This window comes from Labrus mixtus, chromosome 16 (assembly GCF_963584025.1).
Source record: "Labrus mixtus chromosome 16, fLabMix1.1, whole genome shotgun sequence".
Classification (NCBI taxonomy): domain Eukaryota; kingdom Metazoa; phylum Chordata; class Actinopteri; order Labriformes; family Labridae; genus Labrus; species Labrus mixtus.
In genome coordinates, this window is record NC_083627.1 from 25,461,471 (window position 1) to 25,482,947 (window position 21,477).

General features: G+C 41.0%; 1 protein-coding gene across 9 annotated transcripts in view; it reads right to left on the bottom strand.

The window, feature by feature from the left end:
* Nucleotides 1–21,477, bottom strand: part of spire1a (spire-type actin nucleation factor 1a) — a 30,752-nt gene that overhangs the window by 6,195 nt on the left and 3,080 nt on the right. For 4 of the 9 annotated variants that reach the window (XM_061059511.1, XM_061059508.1, XM_061059509.1 and 1 more), the window contains exons 2-12: nt 20,113–20,144; nt 9,700–9,972; nt 7,598–7,723; nt 4,448–4,522; nt 4,132–4,296; nt 3,896–3,982; nt 3,344–3,473; nt 2,041–2,082; nt 1,133–1,180; nt 654–808; nt 278–359 (exon numbers count right to left, since the gene is read on the bottom strand). In XM_061059511.1, coding sequence (XP_060915494.1) covers nt 278–359; nt 654–808; nt 1,133–1,180; nt 2,041–2,082; nt 3,344–3,473; nt 3,896–3,982; nt 4,132–4,296; nt 4,448–4,522; nt 7,598–7,723; nt 9,700–9,972; nt 20,113–20,144 — 1,215 coding nt within the window. The remainder of the gene's footprint in view (nt 1–277; nt 360–653; nt 809–1,132; nt 1,181–2,040; nt 2,083–3,343; nt 3,474–3,895; nt 3,983–4,131; nt 4,297–4,447; nt 4,523–7,597; nt 7,724–9,699; nt 9,973–20,112; nt 20,145–21,477) is intronic. The other 5 variants (XM_061059510.1, XM_061059515.1, XM_061059512.1 and 2 more) reach the window with 3 other exon arrangements.

Below are 21,477 nucleotides of genomic sequence, written 5' to 3' on the forward strand. Positions count from 1 at the left end.
ATGCAACAGAAAATAATGACGTGTAAAAATTGACAATTGAACATTGGATATGTTAATAGTGGGGCGGCAGTAGCTCAGACTTGGGTTGGGAACCGGGAGGGTCGGCGGTTTAGGACCATGTCCAAAGGATCCTGTTTGTGCATTTCAGTCTATGTGTGTGTAGCATGTTCATTAAACAGAGTGTAAAATGAGTTTCCCCTCACAGGATTAAGAAAGTATAAATTATTATTAAAAGCAAAATTTTACATATTACAACATGTTCCAGGTGAGTTCTTACCCTTCTTTCCTACGACAGAGTCGGGTGATGTGTCGTCTAGTAAAGACGTGGACATACTAGAGCTGCTCCGTGTGGGTTCATCCTGCCAATCAAAACACAGAGTCACAGAATGCTGATAACTTCACATTACTTTGAAAATTGGAAAAAGCTTTTCGAAAAAAAAGAAGCTAATTGAGGCAGTCATACTCTGAAAACTTTTATTCAAAATGTTCAGCTAATGATGCGTATAAATATTTTGAGCTTTATAACCTAAAACCTATAAATCATTTGTGGTTTGTCTCTTATTGTTTAAACATTGACCATTTAATTCAATGATGGAAAATAAAGATTGGTCAAGCTGATAAATTGAAGTTAGATTACTGGGATGTTATCTTACATCAGACTCTGAGCTGTCCAGCTCGGCCAGTGTGGGCGCTCTGAGCAGCCTCTTCCTCTGACTCAGCGGCTGCACTCCGCCTTGACTGGGTCCCGTGGTGCCGCTAGCCAGAGACTGAGTGCTGATGGCCAACTTCCTGGGTGCGTCGGGAGTGTCTGTGGGTGGATAAATACAATTTTGGTTACAAACAATGGTGTATTCAGAGTTAACCGTAAATTCCCATGCGTTGTCTCCTTATCTGTCTTAGCAGCTGGCCATCGTGTCTCCGTTGTAAACTATGGGTGTCTTTGTATTGTTACTGTGTGAAGCCACAGAGGCTGTTTACGCAGACCACATGGTGACAAAGATAAGCCTCAAACATATACTTACATAACAGATTTTCTCCTTTTGACTGTGTTTTATTACAAAGCCCCCCCCCCCAAAAAAAAAAAAAATGGCTGGCTTAGTACCAGAGAGACATTGCTCTTTGAGAGCTTTACCTGGCGTGCGGAACAAGTCCTGAGGAGTGCTGATGCTTTTCCCTGCACCTGTGAAGGATTTAAAGGAATAGAGACCTTAAGAAAAGCCCCCAAAAAACTTGAATATTTCCATCCCTAACACCAGACTGGTACCACAGGGAGAACATGAGAGCAACAAACATCTGGCTGAGCAGGTGGGAACTGTGGGGATTCTGTGCAAAAGTGGGTTATATTCACATGTGAAGTTGAAAAGCACAGAGTGAGAGGGAAGTGAAGGGATGGACAATGAGTGCAGCCACAGTGCAAAAGGTTAGTCCCGTACATCCTGGTCTTCCTGTAGCAAAATGTAGCGCATCATTCAGCCTGACATCTGCCATTCAGCTCTTTGTCTGAGACAGGACTGCTGAAGTGTTATGTAACTTTTCATATTCCACAGTGAGAGCGGATTAGGGTGACAAGCAGGGTGGACTGGCTGCAGGGTGCAGAGTGCTGATCTGTAATCTCACCCTGCTGGCTCTGACTCAATGGCTATCCCTCCTCACCTAGACGACACATAAGTCCCTATGAGTGGCCACTTCATCTAGTGTCTGCTTCTATCAATCATAAATGACAGACATCCTGCTATGAAGATTTATGTTTTGAATCTACATCCCAGCAAACAGCTTAAAAAAATAAGAATAAACAGGAGCTGAGATTGGGTTGCACTGTGCTGACCCATTCTTTTCCTCGGCTACAGTAGGTGTGTGCACTGTGTAACAGCAGCCAGTAAGTGACAGGAGTGTGTCATTCACATTTGCACAACACAAGTATGAAATAAAGAAAACAAGGGTGTGTTGGTTTGTGTTCAAAGAACGAGCTCACCCTTAAATAGCCTGGAATGAAACACAAGGAACAACAAGAGAAACACAAAAGGTGACGTGCAACTTTACCTGATGAGTCAAAACTGTAAGACATGCTAAGAGGTCGCATGACTGACAGAATCGCCCATGTTTGGGGGAAAAGAAAAAGAAATGGAAGAAGAATAAAGAAATCCATGAGAGTCTGAGTGAATTATAAAGTTACGGAATCACCAAATTGAATACAAAGTTCAATATTCTAAAAAAAAGAAAGAAATTAAAACCATACTTCTTCAAAGCATGTTCAGACAACGTGTTGAGACTACGTGACAGCTTGTCCACGTTATCATCGTTAATCACATTGCAGATGATGTTGTGATAACTGCATAGAGGCATCGATGTTTACCGCATGGACCGACTAAATCTTTGTTATGTGATTAACGGTGCTTTCCATTTACCTCGGAACTCGGATCTCAGAGATGGGAATGATGTCACACCCAAGATAACCGCGTTCTTGTTTCCAGTCCAACAAGCAACATGGACGCCTCGTGGAGTACTTTTTGTTTTGTTAGATTATACCAGATGATAACAACACATTATGAGAGTTTGCACGCGAAAATAACACCACGACGTGTCTACAGATGGAGTTTCCATGATCCTTTCGGTGTGATTTAATTAATTAATTACACAAAAGTGAAACTAAGCTGCTAATAAACCCAATAGTTACAGCTTACATGTTACTTTTAATGCATGTAGCAGCCATGTTGTATTTTACCCTGAAGTTGCTCTGAGTTTCAGAGTCAGATTTCAGGCGTTCCTGATGACTTATCAGACCAGTAACTCAGAATTTCCAACTCCCGAGATCAAATGGAACGCACCATAAAGCCTTAAACAGAGCTAAACATGTTAAATATTACAACAGCGTGCCAAAAGGTGTATCTACTTGTTTGCAGCTCGCTGTTATTTAAGTAAATACTCAAGTAAAATAAAAACAAATACAAATGTAAATCACATTCAAACTAAAAAATGCTACGTTTCTGTCAAACAGCAGCTAAAGGCTCTCGGCTGCAGTGGAAGTGATCCTTGTTTAAACACTGTGACACTTCTGATGAAGTGAATGGATCGATGTGAGAAGAGGCCTGTTAAGAATAACCATGACGGATGAAGTTACGAATGATTCAGCCATGGTTAATGGTTTTTGTCCTGAGAGGACGGGTTAGTCTCATGCAGTCACTTCACAGCCATGCTTTAAACGATTAGAAACAACAAAAACAGCATTACTTCAGAAAAGCGTAGTTTGATAGTTTGAGTAGAAATACCACCAAGAAGTTTTGACTCTGTGTGCAAATGAACATATAACATTGTACGTTCACGGGTGCAACCTTCCGCTGCTCACCTAAGCGCGTCCTGCGGATCATGTCCGGTGAGACGGGCCGGAGCTTCCTCTCAGCTTTAATGCCCTCCAGCAGTCGCTCGTGGAGGCTTGGGGGACGTGCCGGGTGGGGTTTCAATTTGCGGGCAGCGACCTGTCATGACAAACCGCACGTGAGCCCCCTAGACTGCCATCACCATGGAGACACAAAATGATATTTTCCCCATCAAGTCCCCCCCTCCCCTCCCTAAATGTACCCATTTCTTAATGCATGTCATTGAACTATTGTGTTCATCACATGTTGGTGACTAAATGTGAGACTTAGATGCATGTGACTTCAAGATTCCCTTCATTCACACCCAGGCATGAGGCATTTACTGTTATGCCAATTAACTAGAATAAAAACGGACTCACAAAAGATGATTTAGATGGTAATTATTATCAGTGATTCAATGAGATTTGGCTGATTATACTTACCGTTTTAAATGATTTAACCGCCATACAAATGATGCATTAAAAGTTTAATTCCGGAGCAGTAAGAAAGCATCTTGTGACAGCATGCTGTGTGTTACTCACAGGGTTGAGGGGTGGTCGTGACCTGATGAATTCTAGTATGATGTCATGTGCGCTCTTCTTTAACCTTGGCGGGATGTCTCCATTCACCTGGAAATACATTGTTCAACTTATTGAGAATCCAGATTTTAATTCAAAACTGTGCTGAAAAGATGGGAGCTGATGGGACGCTACAATGATACAGATAAACGAGTAATTTGCAAAACGGTGAGAAAAAGTTCATGTGGTTTCACACACACCATTACTTTTCTCAGTTTGTATCGTTTGGAGCGGATGTCGTCCATCAGCATCTCATACGGTGTGAGCTGATATTCAATGGGTAGAGGGTTGTACTGGCGCTCCTGAACCTTCTTCAGCTTCACTCCATCACGTAGATCTCGCATCACCTGCACCCAGAACCGTGCCTGGTGGAGGCATGTAAACAAACGAAATCAACAGAAATGATGGGATTAGTTATAATCTGTGAACACGCTGGCACACTTATCAATCAGCAGACACATGGTCATAGAGTTCAACCTTAAGGTGCTTGGTGCAGTAAGCAGAAAATCGTCTTACCCAGTCTGCGTTTTGAAGCTCATCGAGGTCTCGATCAGGTTCCTCCCGAGTACCACCCTCCATTTTCCGAAGGTTCTAGACAAAAAAAAAAAAAAGGAGAAACATTAATAAAGACATTAAAAAACGCTTTAATGCTCAAGTCGTGATATTTAGCAGCTGTAGGTCTGTATTTACAGCACTGGGGGGAGGGATGGATGCTACATTGGCATTGGATGCGAGAAATTCAGGAATTCAGTATCCGCTTATAGGACACATGACATTAAACATCTGTCCTTGTTGGCATAATCAATGTGAAATTCCTTTCATTAAGCTCAGAAAGATATTGTGAGCGGGTACTCTGCTGCTCTCACACCCTCCACACCCCTCCTTTCCTTCTTCCTACCACTTCTTTTTTCTTTTCTTTTTTAAACCATGACACCAATTAACACCTTTCACATCAAGTGACAGTCAGTTTATTTCTAGACTGGCAGGACAGACTGTAAGAAGTCCTTCGAGAAGAAGCTGATAAGACACCGACATGGAAAAGAAGGAAATCATCAACTCAAAGAAAGACTTATGACTGCCTTCATAATTTGAAAGCTGATGTGTTACTGTGTATGGTCACTCATTAGCAGTTATCCCAAGAGTGCTGGAGGAAGTACAAAGTGGCCCCTAAAGCAGCCCCCCCCCCCCCCCCCCCCTCCCCCCCGTAAGCTTCTTAAATTGCTGTAATAAGGTTAAACTTGATTCTATAACCAGATATTACATAACACTGTTTGTATGAATCATCTCTCCTGTAGAAGTCACAGCACGCACCGTACTGTACGCTGAAGCCCTCTGACAAGTCATGTGCTAACATCTCTTCTGAACCTCAATTCAATCAGGGAGCACAAACATGAACAAGTTTGTGAACAAGCTTTTCATTTGATGTCTACCAGGAATTCCTGAGCTAGGTGGGGCAATTATTTTCTCACCACCTTTAGACTGCAGTCTGTATCAATCTGCCTAGAAAACTGGTACATTCTTATGTCAACCTGTTTGTAGTATTGTGTCAGTTGTGGACATTGAGGCCAAAATGAGGAAATGAAAATTAAGACAGAGAGTAACAACAGCTAAGCGGAAAGCTAGAGAGGCCATTCTTGCAGGTTGAAAAAGGAGTATCTGTGCAGAAGAAAATGACTTTTTCAAATCAACACATGAATTTCATGTCATGTTCATTTCTTAATTTTACTCACTTTGAGTTAGTTGTTTATTAAGCAGGAGACAAGTCCTCACCTGTCTCCTGCTCCACCGAGTCAGAGTTCAACTTTGCTATAATAACCTGATCACTGTACATTACTGTTAGTATGAGTTTTCATGTATTCATTCATCTTAGATTTAAAACAACATATCCACAAAATTACTGTCTCCAATCTAGGGTTCTTCTAGGTCTGTGTAGCTGCAAAATGTGTGTAAAGCCGTTTTCCCATATTGCACTCTGGAAAATATCTAGATAATTTCAGGAGGACTGCTCCGGAGACTCTCATAGCAGGAGACCTATATTTGGAGAGGAGTCACGTGTATGTAGTGAGCTGAAAAGGAAATATGATTTGCAGAGCCTGATAGTTTCAATTGAAGCTAGTGTCGGCCTTCTGTCTAGCCTTTGAGAAGGATACCAAAATAGAAAAGGTATTTGTAGGCTGTACCTGCTAACAGAATATAAGCAGGACTGTTCCCATGAAAACTTTGTCAGCCATTCGTGCTCTGTTGCTGTTCTGACCACGGGCGGATAAATTTATAGATAATCACGGTCTGTCTGGTGATTTCAACATTGAACAATTCCAGAAGAAACACCTTCACCTAACAAATATTCCTTACATCAAGGCTGTCCAATCAAATCTGTGCAAAACTTAAAGTATAACATGCATAATATCAAAATGGTTAACAATTCTACAATTCACTTAGCAGACGCTTTTATCCAAAGCGACGTACATCAGAAGCTTAGCTTGAGTTTAGCTGAGTGGTTCGATTGTGAGCCCCTTGTGCTGAGGCTACATCCCTCGATATTTGCTGCATTATTTCCCCCACTCTCTATTCCCACAGATCACAGGTGTCACATTCTGACCCTCTCTGCGGTCCCACCAATAAAGGGCATAAAACCTTACATCTCTAAAAATAAAAAAGTGCAGTCTTGCATCAAATATAGCACTTCTCACCTCCTGACAAAATAATCACATTTCTTTAACACTACAAATTGAATTGTAATATCTAGGTCTGCTCACACAGAGCATGAAAAAATAAATAAATCATGGAAAACTGAATCACAGTATTTCATGAGTGACTTAATAAACTAAAGCACATCTTGATTAACAGCTGGTTAATAGTCTAAAACATGCGCCCTGTAAGAAACACGGGCTGCCACATCTGCCAGAACTTTTTAAAATTTTACCTGCTTTTTGTAAAGTGTCTCGAGATAACACTTGTTATGAGTTGACGCTGTACAAATAAAAATTGATTGATTGATTGATTGATTGATTAAGGGAACCCCTCATTAATCATACTCGATTACTCGAGCAACAGCAATCCACTCAGAAATAAATCTTCCAATAAGCTAATAAACAGATGAAAACAGGATGCCAGATCACGTCCACGTGCCCAGTTAAGTCATGCGCTTGTTGAAAGCAATGTTGAGATCTCAATCGCTCTGACAGGGAGGTCAGACAGGGACACACACACACACACACACACACACACACACACACACACACACACACACACACACACACACACACACAGAGTCTCAATCCTTCCAGACCATTGGCACTTTGAGGACTGTTTAATTGCTATTGTTGTGTTTCTGGACACCACCGAGGTGTTTCCATTCCCAGCCTGCAGACTTAACAGATCCTACTTCACTCGCAGCTCATCTTCATATCAAAGCAGAGTGGTAAACCCCAGGATCAGGAGAGTGTGGTTCTTTCTTTCATCTTTTCTGTTTCTCGTAACACCATTGTCACTTTCAGTTTGCGATATAAATTATAAAATGTTAATGAGTCAGATGTTTGGAGTTCGATTCATGACTTCTGGGAAAGTGGATGAGCAGATGGTGTTGTTTGTGTTTCAGATTGACCATGACTTACCCTCACCAGATTTCTCATTAGCTCACAGATGTCGCATGCTGAAGTTTCTTACCTCTTTGGCACTCTTGATCTTCTCCAGGAAGGTGTGTAGCTCCTTCGTCTCTGCATAGAGAGCACGACACACAGCCTGGTAGTGGTTGGGGGCGTCTGATGGGCTGGGGAGGTGTGAAGAACATAGCTGTGCAGGAGAAAACCAAAGAGGAATGGGTTATATATAGGAGCATTCTTTACAGAAATCTTTTTTTATGTAATACAGGATATGATGACACATCTTAAAGCAACAGAAGAAGTGGGAAAATAGTCTTAAGGTTGCAAGCGAGTCCTCCTTCAAAGATCTGTTATGAAGAAAAATGAGTCATGATGAAATGTCAGATCTCATCCCCACATGTCTACAACAGTTTTATAAATACACATCACCTGATAGCCATATACATTGATACTGTAGGCTTTCTTTTTCAATCTGTTAAAATCACTCAATCCACACACTAAAGTGTACAAGGAGTCTACGGCTCAGGCACTAGCATGTGTAGCAGGAGCGGTAGATTCATTGATTGCGACAACGCCACCTGGGGGAATTTCACCCCCAGGATATTCTAAAGCAAATTTTTAAATACTAGGGTCACACAGGTTCGAAAGATATACCACACATGCTAACGTTTCCCAATAAGAACCACACACTAAGTCCAGCTGAGGCTGATGGGAATGTCATTTTGTTTTGGAGTTATTTGGTTGAAGCTGGTGAAATCGTGAGTGTGATTCAAACTCCTGCCTTTCAACAGCGTGAACCGGATGATCCTGTCTGAGCAACATACCCTGACCGGCTTCACCAACACACCATTTAAAGCTCTGACCCATGAGGTATTTGACAGCTCATGCATCACTCCACCAAGCAGCCCTTATTTATATCATTACAATCACAGTGAAATGATCTCCAGGGACACAAAGGAGAAAACCAGACCGATTACATATTTTCAGTGTTCTCATGTAAGGTGTGGATCGCCACAGGAATGTTTGACTCAGCAGAATGCTTCCTCATTCACTGAAGGGGAATTTCACAGGTAAGAAGACACCTGAGCAGTGAGTGTTTACTATCATGCTTCAAATCCAGCTGAGTCTGTTTTTCCCCCACTGCTTTAGCTTGAATGTATAAAAAAACATCTGTAGCTTAACTGAGAATATACAGCAGTATGTTGGGTTGATGGTTTGTTGTTTAATTGATGGCCTCTTTAGAGTGAAACCATTTGATAATTTAATGAACAACAATTATCATCAAAGAGACTCGACAACAATGGAGAAACTACTCAGCTCGCTCTATTTCGCTAAAGCGTGACAAAACCGATTCAGGACATCCACTGCCTAACTATCCCGGTCTTATTTGGGTGCTTCACTGGCAAGTTCTGTCACCTATTGTCAGCTTAATGTGTCACTGAACCCTAACCAAACCCACCTATGTCTGTATGATGGACCACCAGAGTACAAGAAAAGGAAAGAAGGTCAGTCAGGAACGAGCAGTAGCCGTGTCATAACAGTATTTTACACTCAAGAGAGTGATTGTTTGGAGGAATGAGGGGCTAAGGCCAGACGCACACGGCATTTAACAGATCTAACATTTGTGTTCTTCACCGGCTTCATTATAGGGAAGGAACAGGCTGTGAAAGTTTCTAAGCCTATTCCTCAGATACCATCATGTTTACACAGCTATAATTAAAGACTTCATATTCAGAGAGTATTTGGGGAATTTGCAGTGTGACACCCCCCATCAGGGGAATACATTTAGAGCTGGAGAGTGATAATGGTTTGTTGATGCAGCGCCTGTTAACAGACCTGACTTCAAAATGTCTGAGATAAAAAAGGAGATTGTGCAAATATAAAGGCTTTATCAGCACTGCACAATTAAATGCAATTTCAGCGTTGTCGTGATGTGGGCGTTCACAGTAAATAAGAAGAAAAATGATTCCATGTAAACAAGCTTTCTCTCAGCATGTTTATATTTGACCTACTGGATGGAGGCCTGTGTATAATGTCCATGCGTTTACACCATGTTTATACAGTCAGATGAAGGTTAAGTTAGCCATCAGCTACCCTGAGATTAGTTGGTGCCAGGTAAGTGTATGTTTATGTATATAATGTGTATTTTGTTTTCAAACGACCTACCATGACGATGTCTCGATAGCAGCGGATACTTGTGACTGAACAGGTGCCGGGAGTGCAGACGAGCTCCTCTTCCTCCTCTCCTTCCTCCTCACACTCGTCCTCCTCCTCTGTGGCCTCGTAGCCCTCGTCGGGACACGAGTCACTCTCCGATTCCTGGATGTTGGTCATCATGTCGATCAGGCGCTCCAGCGGAGGGCTGAGTTCGCGCTCCTCGTTTTCTTTGAGGCCGTAGTCTAGCGCTTTATAGATCATGATACCCAGCGAGTCGATTACCTGCAGGAGAACAGTAAAAGGGGACAATAGAGATCAAAAAAATAATAATAATTAGAAAAAGAAATCATTGGCTTTCTAATTATGCTAAAATAGTTCGATCAAGTTTTTCTTCAAATATGATGAATGAGCTATATTAACCCCAGGAGTTCATATAGGAAGAGCAGTCAATCATTTTGGTGAGTCGTCTTCTTCTGCTTTTTATTTTGTGTGCTAACATTGTGTTCTTCCTCACAAACAGACAACAGCTTTGTTTTCTCTGTCCCTGCTGCTCCAAAAATAAATGGCATATCCTAATAGAACTGATCCAGTTCTGGAGCACCTCTGGGTGAGCTAGATAAACAACTCTGTGGACTACAAACTCATATCACAGACTGAGCAGACAAGATGACAGGTCCTATACACAAACCTGAAGTGAAATTAGGCCACAGTGTTCCTCCACACAGCGTCATTATTACCCACAATCTGAGGAGATTTCGAACACTGCTTTTCCTCAAGAATATTGAACAACGCTGTTCTTTCAGTGCAGGGTGTTCTGTTGGCTTAATCTAACCTCATCTCTCATATGTGTCGACTGTGTGAAAGCACAATGAGCATAAAAATCATACATGGGACAGGCGACCTGGAAAACCCTTTAAAAACAGAGGAGCGAAGAACGTTTTTCATCAGAGCTCGGAGAGGCAGCAAAGAGAAGAGCTTTAAAACACTCATGTGAATTCTGGATAGCAGCACTTGGAAAAAGATTCCAACCGACTGAGACGAGCTGTCAGCACTTCAAGTGTCAGTCATCAGAGGCCTTTTAACACAATAATGGTTTAGTTGATTAGTAACTAAATTAATTAAAAGAAATTAAAAATCTCCTAAAAATACTTTTCTGACCGTTTCTATGAAGCCTTCAACTTTGACCAATACTCGAGAAGGTCACTGAAGTATCGAGTTTCAGATGAAATGAACCTTCATTTCCTTTCATGAGTTTCAGCATGACTAAGTTTTCTATTCCATAAAGCACCCATAGCTCTAATCTGAAATTCACTTTTAAACACATATACTTTACAGCTATTACAATGCCTGTCAAAATGTCAAATATTTGATCAGAAAAAAAAAAAAAAAAACTCTTCTTGTAAAAAAATGTTACATTTCCCTGTCAGCAATGTGAAGGTCTTATCTGGATGGACGTTTTAGTCATAATTATCAGATTTCATTCATCACAACAACTTGGTTATTTGGATTATTTGACACTGATACCAAACACGTGTTGTTCAGCATCTTTCAATGCTTTGGATATTTCTATTTTAGTGCTTAAACCCACTACAGCTCAGCCTGCACACAAATAAAAATACTGCAGCTTTAAATATCACTGGTTTTGTACCACTCTGGATATCTAAATGTCTATCTGTATTTCCAAAGCAAAGGGACCTCTCTTTTTTTTTTATATCTCTCTGGACTCATTTGTGGACTTTTTATTAAATCTTAGTCTTAATATAAGTGTATATACTGTTTTTACGATACAATATCGCCGGTATTTTTTACGTCTCTTATTTTGATACCTTTTGCTGATTTTTATGCCTCTCCTATTTTATGAAGATCTTATTTTATCTCTAACCGATCCTTTTCAGTGTTTTTTCTAATGACCATATTTCACTGCATGTTTGCATCAAGGGTGTTTTTTTAATAAAGTTGAGTTGAATGTATTGCAGAGTTTAAATATTTGTTTTCTATAATATCACACATGAGAGTTGTGTGAGTTCAAAGCTGCTGTATTTGAAAAGGATTGAAAGCAGAGATCCCTGACGGTAATGACTAACTGATGTATATTTGTTTTAATGGTGGACTGGTGGTTCTCCGAGTTTGCAACGTGCGACAGGTTCCATTGTTTTGACAGCAATCTCTACAAAACAGGAAACAGTGTGCAATAAATGAGCGATCCGCACTTTCTTTATCACTGAACAAAATGTCATTGGCGGCCCTTCTTTCAATTCAGGAAGATCTTAAATAATCATTTAAAAACAAACAAGTTGTGGTCAGCACATATTATTTTCGGCTATTTAAAACCACATTGCTACACAACATGCCTGTGGTAACAACAAACACATTAAAGCTATAAAGAAATTAACTTCTTAAACAATAAGCTGACTGTACTGTATGTTCTTACACAGAAAGGAATGCGGGACAGTGTTTAGAAAGGGAGGTGTCCTAATAAAACAGCATGTTGATGAGGGCGAGACTGCTGTTGTTGGGCATGGCTGCCAAAGCTGGGTGAGGTGCCAGGGACAAGCACCTGTCTGAGGTGTATGGGACTGTAGGGAACAGAAAGTAAGTGAGTTTACAGAGAGTGTTTGGGCTCACTGACTTCAGCAGCCGAGACGAAAAATCATTACACCTGTGACATAATATCAAGAGTTTATGTTCCACACTCATGTTTGGTTAAACTCACTGAGATCTTTTTGACAGATTGTTTTTACAATTAATCTGTTTGAGATGCCTCACTGTCTGGTCCAAAGCTACTTTAAGGTAGAGGAAGTCCTTCAGTGTACTATAGTTTTATCATTTGTGTCAAAAGAGGCTGCACACTCATTTAGCTAAACTCCTGGGAAAAAAAAAAAAAATCACGTTTGTTGTGTTGCTGTCATTCATCCAACATCTCTGTGTGCGGCTCATAATCCTGTACCAGGGCGAAAATAAATACTCTATTCCTTAGTGTCTTGTTATGTAACCTTATAATCCATCTGCAGGACAACATGCGCTGTAGTGGGCGGTGACGCTACAGACTGCTGGAGCGACAAACAGCACAAGGGGTTTCATTCATAGCGACTGAGCTTTACATTGGAGCCCAGCAGGAAACTAAACATCTACAATCATGCATGCACAGTGTTAATGTACCCGTGTGTAATTCAAGCACTTGGATTAAAATAGATGTAGTGGTAAAGAATGTTTCTATACTGTTTAGCCAGCAGATTTCACACCAATTCCCCTGCCAGCACATACAGGTTTGAAATCATTAACTGTAGTTTTGAGCACAGACTGGCTACCTGCTCAATGCATCACTGATTAAAGCACTCCAGTTATCCGAGGTTTAGGTGCACTGTTGTGTGAATAATGTCAGCGTTGACTTACTTGCCAATTATTTCAGTCCTGCATAAGAACAGAATATAACTGAGCTACTTTAATGTAATCACTTCATTCAGTTCTACTTCCCTTTGAGTTGATTTCAAAGGAAATGGAGAACAGCTCATCTCAAAGATCAATATTCGGTGCTAAGGTGATTGACGTAAAGGAAGAAGGAAGAAGAAAGCTTGGTTTTGGTAATACACATTGCAATATCATCTGCAGTCTTGTGACTCAGAGGACTGAGGAAAAGATGGGCACAGCAGGGGGGTGGGGGGGGCAGGAAGAAGAAGAATGAGGGGGAACTAGTATGCTGATAAAAAAATGTTTAGAAAGACAGCCAGAAAATCCACCGCTGGGTTTCAGGCAAGGGCAGAAATGTTTAGAGATAAACCACAAATTGAAAGCAGGCTCCACCCAGAGTTCGATGGAAGCCTGCCATGGTGGATGAAACACACATATGTTCCCATCACTGCAGCCAACTGCAGGTGACACAGGAAACATTTTTAGATGATTCTTAGGAAATGCAGCAAGAGGGAGTCATCTGGAGGTCAAAGAAAAATAAAGCATCACTGACACAGGCTTACATCTTGTGGTCAGTGTGCCAGCTTCTTTTTTTCAAATGTTCCCATGGAGGATAGAGCGTTCACAGCAGCAGGCAGCCTGCCTGAGAAAAGGCTCAGAGCCCAGCGTCCTTTTTCGGAGTGCTCCGCCTTTTCTGTGTGACCGCTCCAGCACTTCTAGTTGAAATGTTTTCAACTATTCAGAATGGCGCCGTTCATGTCACAGGCACTCTTTACAACAAGCCAATCACATGGTGTCGTGTACCCACATCCTACTGGTTGGAGGGGTGATAAGGGGGCATCATTATTATTCAGCTATTAAGATCATTATCCAGACAAAGTAGGAGCACAAGCATCCTCCGCTTGATGCTCATAGTGAAGGGAAAAAAAACAATCTCAAAAAGAAAACATACAGACAGACAAACATATGGAGCAGTGTGGGTCATACAGTGGCTGTTTGCAAGAGGCGCGTGTAGCGTTTTTATTCCTCAGCGCTCATACGCTTCATCTAAGCAATCCAGAGCGCACAGCCAGCACTGCTCTGCTTGAAAATAAATAAACACCAGGTGGATCCAGGCCCTTACTGTGCTCTTTATATCAGAACCATCGTGTAATATTATTCCTAAAGAAATCCATTCAGAATTTTCTCAATACTCCACTAGGAGGCAAATTTTCAAAAGCTCCAAAACACGTAACAAATCCTGAAATCTTCTATGAAATCAGTGCTTATGACAAGAAATGCTTCAGGCTTCTGTTTTCTAAGAATGAGCCGTTTTATCCTGAAAAACCTCCTCCTTCTATTGGAACCACCGTCAGAGGCCTCATCCTCACAGAGAATCAGTGAGTTTAGAATATCCTTTGGCTCCTGAAGGAATGCTGCTCTCATAACCAAATGTTTTACCTCGTAGCCAGCGGTAGCTTCCAATGAGCATAAAAAGTAAATAAATAAATAAATAAATAAATAAAAAATGATGACTAAGAAATTACATGAAGGACAAATGATGGATTATATCATAAAAAGTGAGTATGGGAAACAGTAGTAATGGCTGAATTTGTTCTGTAATCTGACCAACATGACAGAGAAACACACCACTAAAGAGACCTGCCTGAGACCTTCTTCCCATTGTTGGATTAAGTAGAATAGCAGAGAATGCCTTCCTATCAAAGCACTGCCTAATATGTTTGTAGATTTTGTTTCATTTCTCAGTTTTAATATAAATAACTGATTATTATAAAGCTGAATTCATACAGGAAAACCGTAGGAGAAATACTTAAAGAAGGCAGGTCAAGTTAGGAGAGACAGATACAATCCGGCTCAATGAGGAGAAAAAGAGGAGCGACCACGCTGGGTAACGCACCAGTGAGTCAAACATTACGCAGATGGGCAAAGAATGAGCTGTTTGTGTGAAAGGGCAACAGTCCCACAAACACATGAGATGGGAAAGGTCCGACTTGTCTGTGTATGCAGGAATATGTAACTGCTGCTGACTTTTTGGAATCTATGCTTCTGCTGATCTTTAACTGATAAACTCTGACATCCTCTCATTATCACTGGAGATTTAGAGTTAAAGTTACAGCTAGAGCAGGTCAACAAGAGACTAAACTGATCATAATGCCCCTTTGATAAAAACAATTACTAGCTTTGATTATTCAAATATATGAAAAAGATGACGCTGTTCATTTGAAAACAGAATTCTTGCAGACTTCTGCAAATCTTTGGCCTAACATGATTATACAGTTGCCACTGCAGCCCACAAAGCAGACCGCCGAGCAGCCCTAAGCATTTTCTGCAGCAGTAAGAGCAGAGCCATCACAACACAGACAGTTGCATAACCACCCGAGCCCAAAATCTGCAGACTGGAGGAGCGGCTGCTCAGCCTCCTCCGGTCTGCAGCATCACTATCACAGTTCATAGTGGGACAGAATCTGATGATGCACGCTTCGCATTCATCTGTGAGGTCAGCTGGAAACTGCTGAGGATGGAGAAAGTGTCGCTGCGGATCAGACAGCTATCACTGATATTGTCTGTCCTCATGTCAAACTGTCATGGTGACATTAGAAGAGGAGCTGAATAAAGCTCAATTCTATCAAACAAACAAACAAACAGCATCTTTAGATTTAACTCAAAACAATGCAGTCCTCCAATCACTGAGATTATATGATACTATGAAGAATCAGGTTTTCCCAGGTTAAAAAATCCTTAGCAACACAGAAGTCAATGTATCAATGCTAAAATCATTCTACCAAAAAAGAACGACCTCAAATTTACAACAACTCTTAGTTCATCCTCCCGAGTTTGATCTAAATTTTGTCACAGTTCCTGAAATGGCCCTAAACGCAACACCAAATCAAAACGTCTATTCAGGAAATCAACCTCACAGCACATTGTAACAGCCGCTGGAAAATATGTGACAAAAGATCTCCTCAAATGTGACACACCGACGTGAAAACTCAATCCATATCTCAGGCTTGACTAAAGAGAAGAAAAAATAAAGGTGAAGGTAAAAATAGAGTTCCCTGACTCAAATAGCTCAATAATTTGCACTCTGTGGTTTTGTGTTGGATGTCAGTTCCCTCTCTGAGCACATATGTAGCCCTGGAGGCTGTAACACGAGCAGCACTGGTGCTTAGAGCTTTTTTTGTCACAAAAATCTATTGATTGATTGATTGATTGATTGATTGATTGATTGATTGGGATAAAAGCAGAATGTGACGATGGGGTCAGTGGATATGGATGGATATATGGATCAGAATGGGGGCGAGCCATCAACACAAACAAACTTAAAGCCATATAAACAAACTTAAAGCCATATAAGCAAACAAGCATGCTGACAACTGAGCGTAAAGACCTACACTACACAAGATCTACACAGCTGACAGGAGTGAAAAACTGTCAGAGCTCATTGCCTGCAGTTACTGGTATAAAGGACGGGGCTCACATGCAGACACATGCAGCTGCAATGTGGAAGCCACTACTGTACATAGTGTACATGCAAACAAATGCAAGATGGAGCCGATTCAGAGCCAATCACATCTTATCCGGAACCATCTGGGTCTGGGAGGAGGACATGTGAAAACAAAGATCCAATTTGATCCTTTGGCTTTAAATTTAAATAAAAAGTCAAGAAGGTAATAATGAATGAAATACACTCTATTTTGAGATCCATTTCCAAATCCAAGGCTTTACCCCGTGCCTCACGCTGCTGGCTAACAACATTTCAGTCCAAAGTCAGGCTGAAGGCACCTGAGCAGACCTGGCAAAGTGAAGAACCTGTAATAGGATACTACTACTTCTAATCTAACCTTAATCTTTCATTTAGAACAAACTGGGTTAAGCTAGTCTTGAAGTCTGCAACAGAAGGTGCAACTCTCACACAAATTCCTAAATGTTTAGAACCAGGACAACAGAGCATGACAAAAGGAAAACAAACTCATGACTGACCAGCCTTAATGAAAAATAACAGCGTGCTACCTTGTTTGACATTGTTGATGATTATCTCGACACAGATTGTCTGGTTTAAGTGAGGGAAAGTAGGTCAATGTAACCCAAGCTAGTGAGGAGCGCCAAGAGACATTAGTGGGCAGAAGCCGAGAGTGACACCGACTTATCTGCGGATTCAGGAACACAGGCGCCTGAGACAATACACGAACACAAGGTCAAAAATTAGGAACAAGGGAGTACGGCCAAAATTTGAGCTCATGTGAGAGCATTAAATCCATTTTCAAGAGTATAATGAAAAAAAAGGAAAAGCATCAAGGCTCATTTAAAGTTAGAGATCCTGTTGAAACTGCCTTTCAGAAGAGAAAATCTTATTTAGCACAAATAAATAAACAAAGAGAGCAGGGCAGTTCAAACAAAACCATCGTCCACTGCTATGCTAGCTTCCCTACTTGTGAAGCTCTGACAAACAGCTATATTTAAATCTAACTTTCCCATTCTAACATGTTTTTTTCAAATACACCTGCTTACATTTAAGCAGGTGTAGCGTATACATTTTTAGCTTAGCATGTTAGCATGATAACATTCAATATACCCTACAGTACACAAAATATACAAGCGTATGGGACGTCATAAAAGAGATTTACTAAATCAAAAGAATCCTCAAGTCAAGTGGTAAATATGTCTGTGAAAAAACGTCAAGCAACAACCAAAAAATGGTTGACAGCTATGATAGCTTCCCTGCTGTGAGGCTATACTGAGGATGGAACAGCTTCACTTTGATTTTTAAATTTTGATATACTTTATTAATCCCAGAAAGGAAATTCGGGTTATTTAGGGACATGCTTCTCAATCACATAGGTTCGATTCACACACATGCACAAACAGGACCTGTGGACATGCATTGTGTCAGAGTGGGGCTGCTACACAATGCTATGCAGGGAGCGCACCAGAGCAGTTCAGTGCCTTGCTCAAGGCAGTGTCCTGGCACCTCTTCAGCTACCAGTCCAACTTCCATATTATAGGTCTGCACTGGGACTTGAACCGGCGACCCTACGGTTCTCAACCCAAGTCCCTACAGATTGAGCTAAACGCTAACTTACTTAGCAATCCTCACATGTTCAACAGTGCTTCCTGACTAACTAACATTTAGCAGGTTTAATATTAGCCATGGTTACAATCCCAGTTTAGCATGTTAGCATACTCAAAGAGTAATTTCTACAAAACAACATGTACAGCTAAGGCTTACGGGAATGTCGTTGCAAGTATTTGCTACTTCCATGTAATTTACAACAATCTTGAAGTTGACTTTAATGTCTGGATACACTTCCGTTACAATCCTTCCAATAGCTTTTGAAACAATTACTAAATAAAACCACATCCCATTCTTAAGTGTTGAATCAATGAAGCTTAAAGAAAAATAAACATTTTGAAAACATGTATCATCTGGGTCTAGTGACGTGGCAGATTTCAGAGATTGCCATCCTAAGCTTCTCAGATAACCATTGTGTAAGATGTTGTGCATTTCAAAAGCACCAGCAAAGCATGCACACTTTTTCATGGTAGTAAAGCTGTTTGAGCAGCCCCTAGTTGAAGCGTGGGATTTCATCATAGGATTCCATCCACGTTCTGTCAGCTGAGGTGGAGGAATTCTATTTCCCACTAAGCCATCGCGCGCACACGCGCACACACGCACACACACACACGCACGCACGCACGCCATGCCATCACATGGTCTGCAAGGCAAACATGAAAGACCATCAGACTTCTCAGAGTTGACAGATGATTCTCTGTGTAATTACTGTATGTACACATAATGAGGATTTGGGACAGACTTCTCCTCCCAGCATTCATCAGTGAACCATGCTTGACCAAACATACACTGGCCACATGTCCTCTTCACGTGGCTCTGATGGTGATGCTTGGGTGTAAAATAGTACAGGAAGTGATGCGTTTGTGGATAAAAAGAGAAGGAGAAAACAGATGTGCTCTCTTTTAAGTGCCCTTCCTTCAGAGAGTGCAGCACACACACAGTAAGTGCAGAAAGAGGTAAAGAGAGCTGTTTGCGCAGAGCTCACTCCCACTCACTCATGTTAAGAGCATCACGGGTCAGGGCTCAATCTCCACACAGCTAACTGAAAGGATGATGCCTGTCGATTGGTCTGGACATGTAGGAAAAAAATATGAAAGCAACTTCTTGCAATATGTTGAATACTGCAATAATTTTACTTTGGTAAGAGGTGACTTAAGTTTTTTGTGTCAGCAAGAACAAGTACAGAAGGAACATTCCAGGAAATGAATAGAAAAAAACAAGTTAATACCACAATAAATACTATTGTTATTCACCACCATTAATAAAACATTCATTCAAATGATGAGGAAATACTTTTCTCAAGGCCACTTGAGTCAGCAATTCTACAGTACATTGTGGCAGCATGAGCCTACCTGTGGTTAGATTGCTCATTTAAGGGCACACTCACACTAGGCAATCTGTACCAAGCCTAAGCATGCTTCACCCGTAAAGTCCAGTTAGCTTGAGTGTGAGTGCTCAAGATTCAAGATTTTTATTTGTCACATGCTCATACAGATGTGCAGTGCACTTCCTTGGCCCTGGCACGCTTCAAAGAGGTGTGCTTCGGCACAGTTCAGTTCATGCCAAAGCACAAGCACGAGGTACACAACACGGACTGCCGTTATTATAAAGAAATCCCGGAGGGTTCTGGCTGTATCTGACTAAAATGACTGAAAATAAGCCACAAAGTCAGTAAAGTAGTGTCATGTTCAGGTCAACTTTGTGCCAGGATGTGCCAACAAAAGTATCAAGGGTGGGAAGCTACAGTTTCCGAAATAGTTATGTGAAGGTGATGACTGAACTAATGCATGACAGTAATGGAGGGGGAAATGAATCTATAACTGAAAAAACAAAACATTAAAAACAACATTCTGCATCCTGTGGTTCATAAAACTTCTGGTTTGTGACTAACACTCCTTCATTTTACACAAAATGACGTATGAAAAGCTTAATGTGAAACTCACCTCTAATGACGTGGGGGCCGATCCGTACTTGTCTGTAATGACAGAACACACACAGAAATCATTATTAACACTTACAGAAACTGTAGTACGTTTTTAATTGTGCATGTGCTTATTAGTTACAGACAATGAAACAAGGCAAGCACACCCTGTGAATGATTTATGTGTGTGCTGTTCACTTAGCGAAGACATATTTAAAGAGAACAGACAGAGTGATCACACCTCGCACAATGTAACAGAACATCAAATATTAAACCTGAGAATGGAGAGGAGCATGAGAAGTACATATTACACAGTATGACAGTTCAAACACCCACAGGACACAGACATCCAACCATTGCCCCTATTTATTTCTATGAAAAGCAAAACATCAATCTCAAGGTTTCAACTCATCTGTACTGAAAAGATAATCTTATCTCTTGTTTTGAGACTAGCTTTCTCAACACACCTGTACCTCTACATGTTTATATACAGGCTTAAAAAGTACACGGAGTACATCTCTTTCCCTCAATTAATATTCTAAATTCTCCTATTGAACAACATTACATGAGATTTCCCTTGAACTTTTGACAGCTAATCGCTAGAGCCGGTAGAACATCAGGGTTGAAAGTCCAAACAGTGCGATATATCATCAGACTTTAACTCCAGTCTAGAGGGTCAAATTAGCTCATTGCATATAAATGGGACACCTTGGCCAATGATGTCATCTCTCCAACCTCAAATTTTACAGCTATTCAAAGTAGTTTCTGATTAAATGGGACTAGTCCGATTCCTTTTGCTGTATCTAATGTTGTTTTTAATATAGAGCAAAAACGTGTTTCAGTCCTGTGCAGGTCACAACCGTTTACAGTCATCTACCAACGCTCGTCTCAGAAACACAGGGTCCTCTGTTTGTCCCAGCCGCAGAGAGACAGCCTGGCCAGGCTCCTTGTTTTTCTCCTTAGGTAAGTAAGTCACAGAGCGGACATATTTGGAGCAGTGTTCAGAGTCACCCAGACAAACCTATTCACATAAATGTCAACCTCTGTGTCATGGTACCACTTTTCAAAGTGTTGTTTTGTTGATTTCAAAACAAGCAAATAAATCCTAAAGGAGGTGGTGCAGCTTTATTTAAAGCCATTCCCTAACACAAAAGATGGATCCTGACCAATAAAGGGTTTTTGGGACAGCTACCGCTACCAGACAGTGTTATGGGGGAAATTCACTGATTTCTATATGGCAGCCGAAAGTGCATATCTGAGCTGCAATGAAAACAAGCTTGTTCCATGTAGATTTTAAATACATTTTAAATCCATGTTAATATGCAAGGCTACTCAAAGGGCTGCTTTCCTGAATCAATCATTTTCTAAAAGACTATTTTACATTATC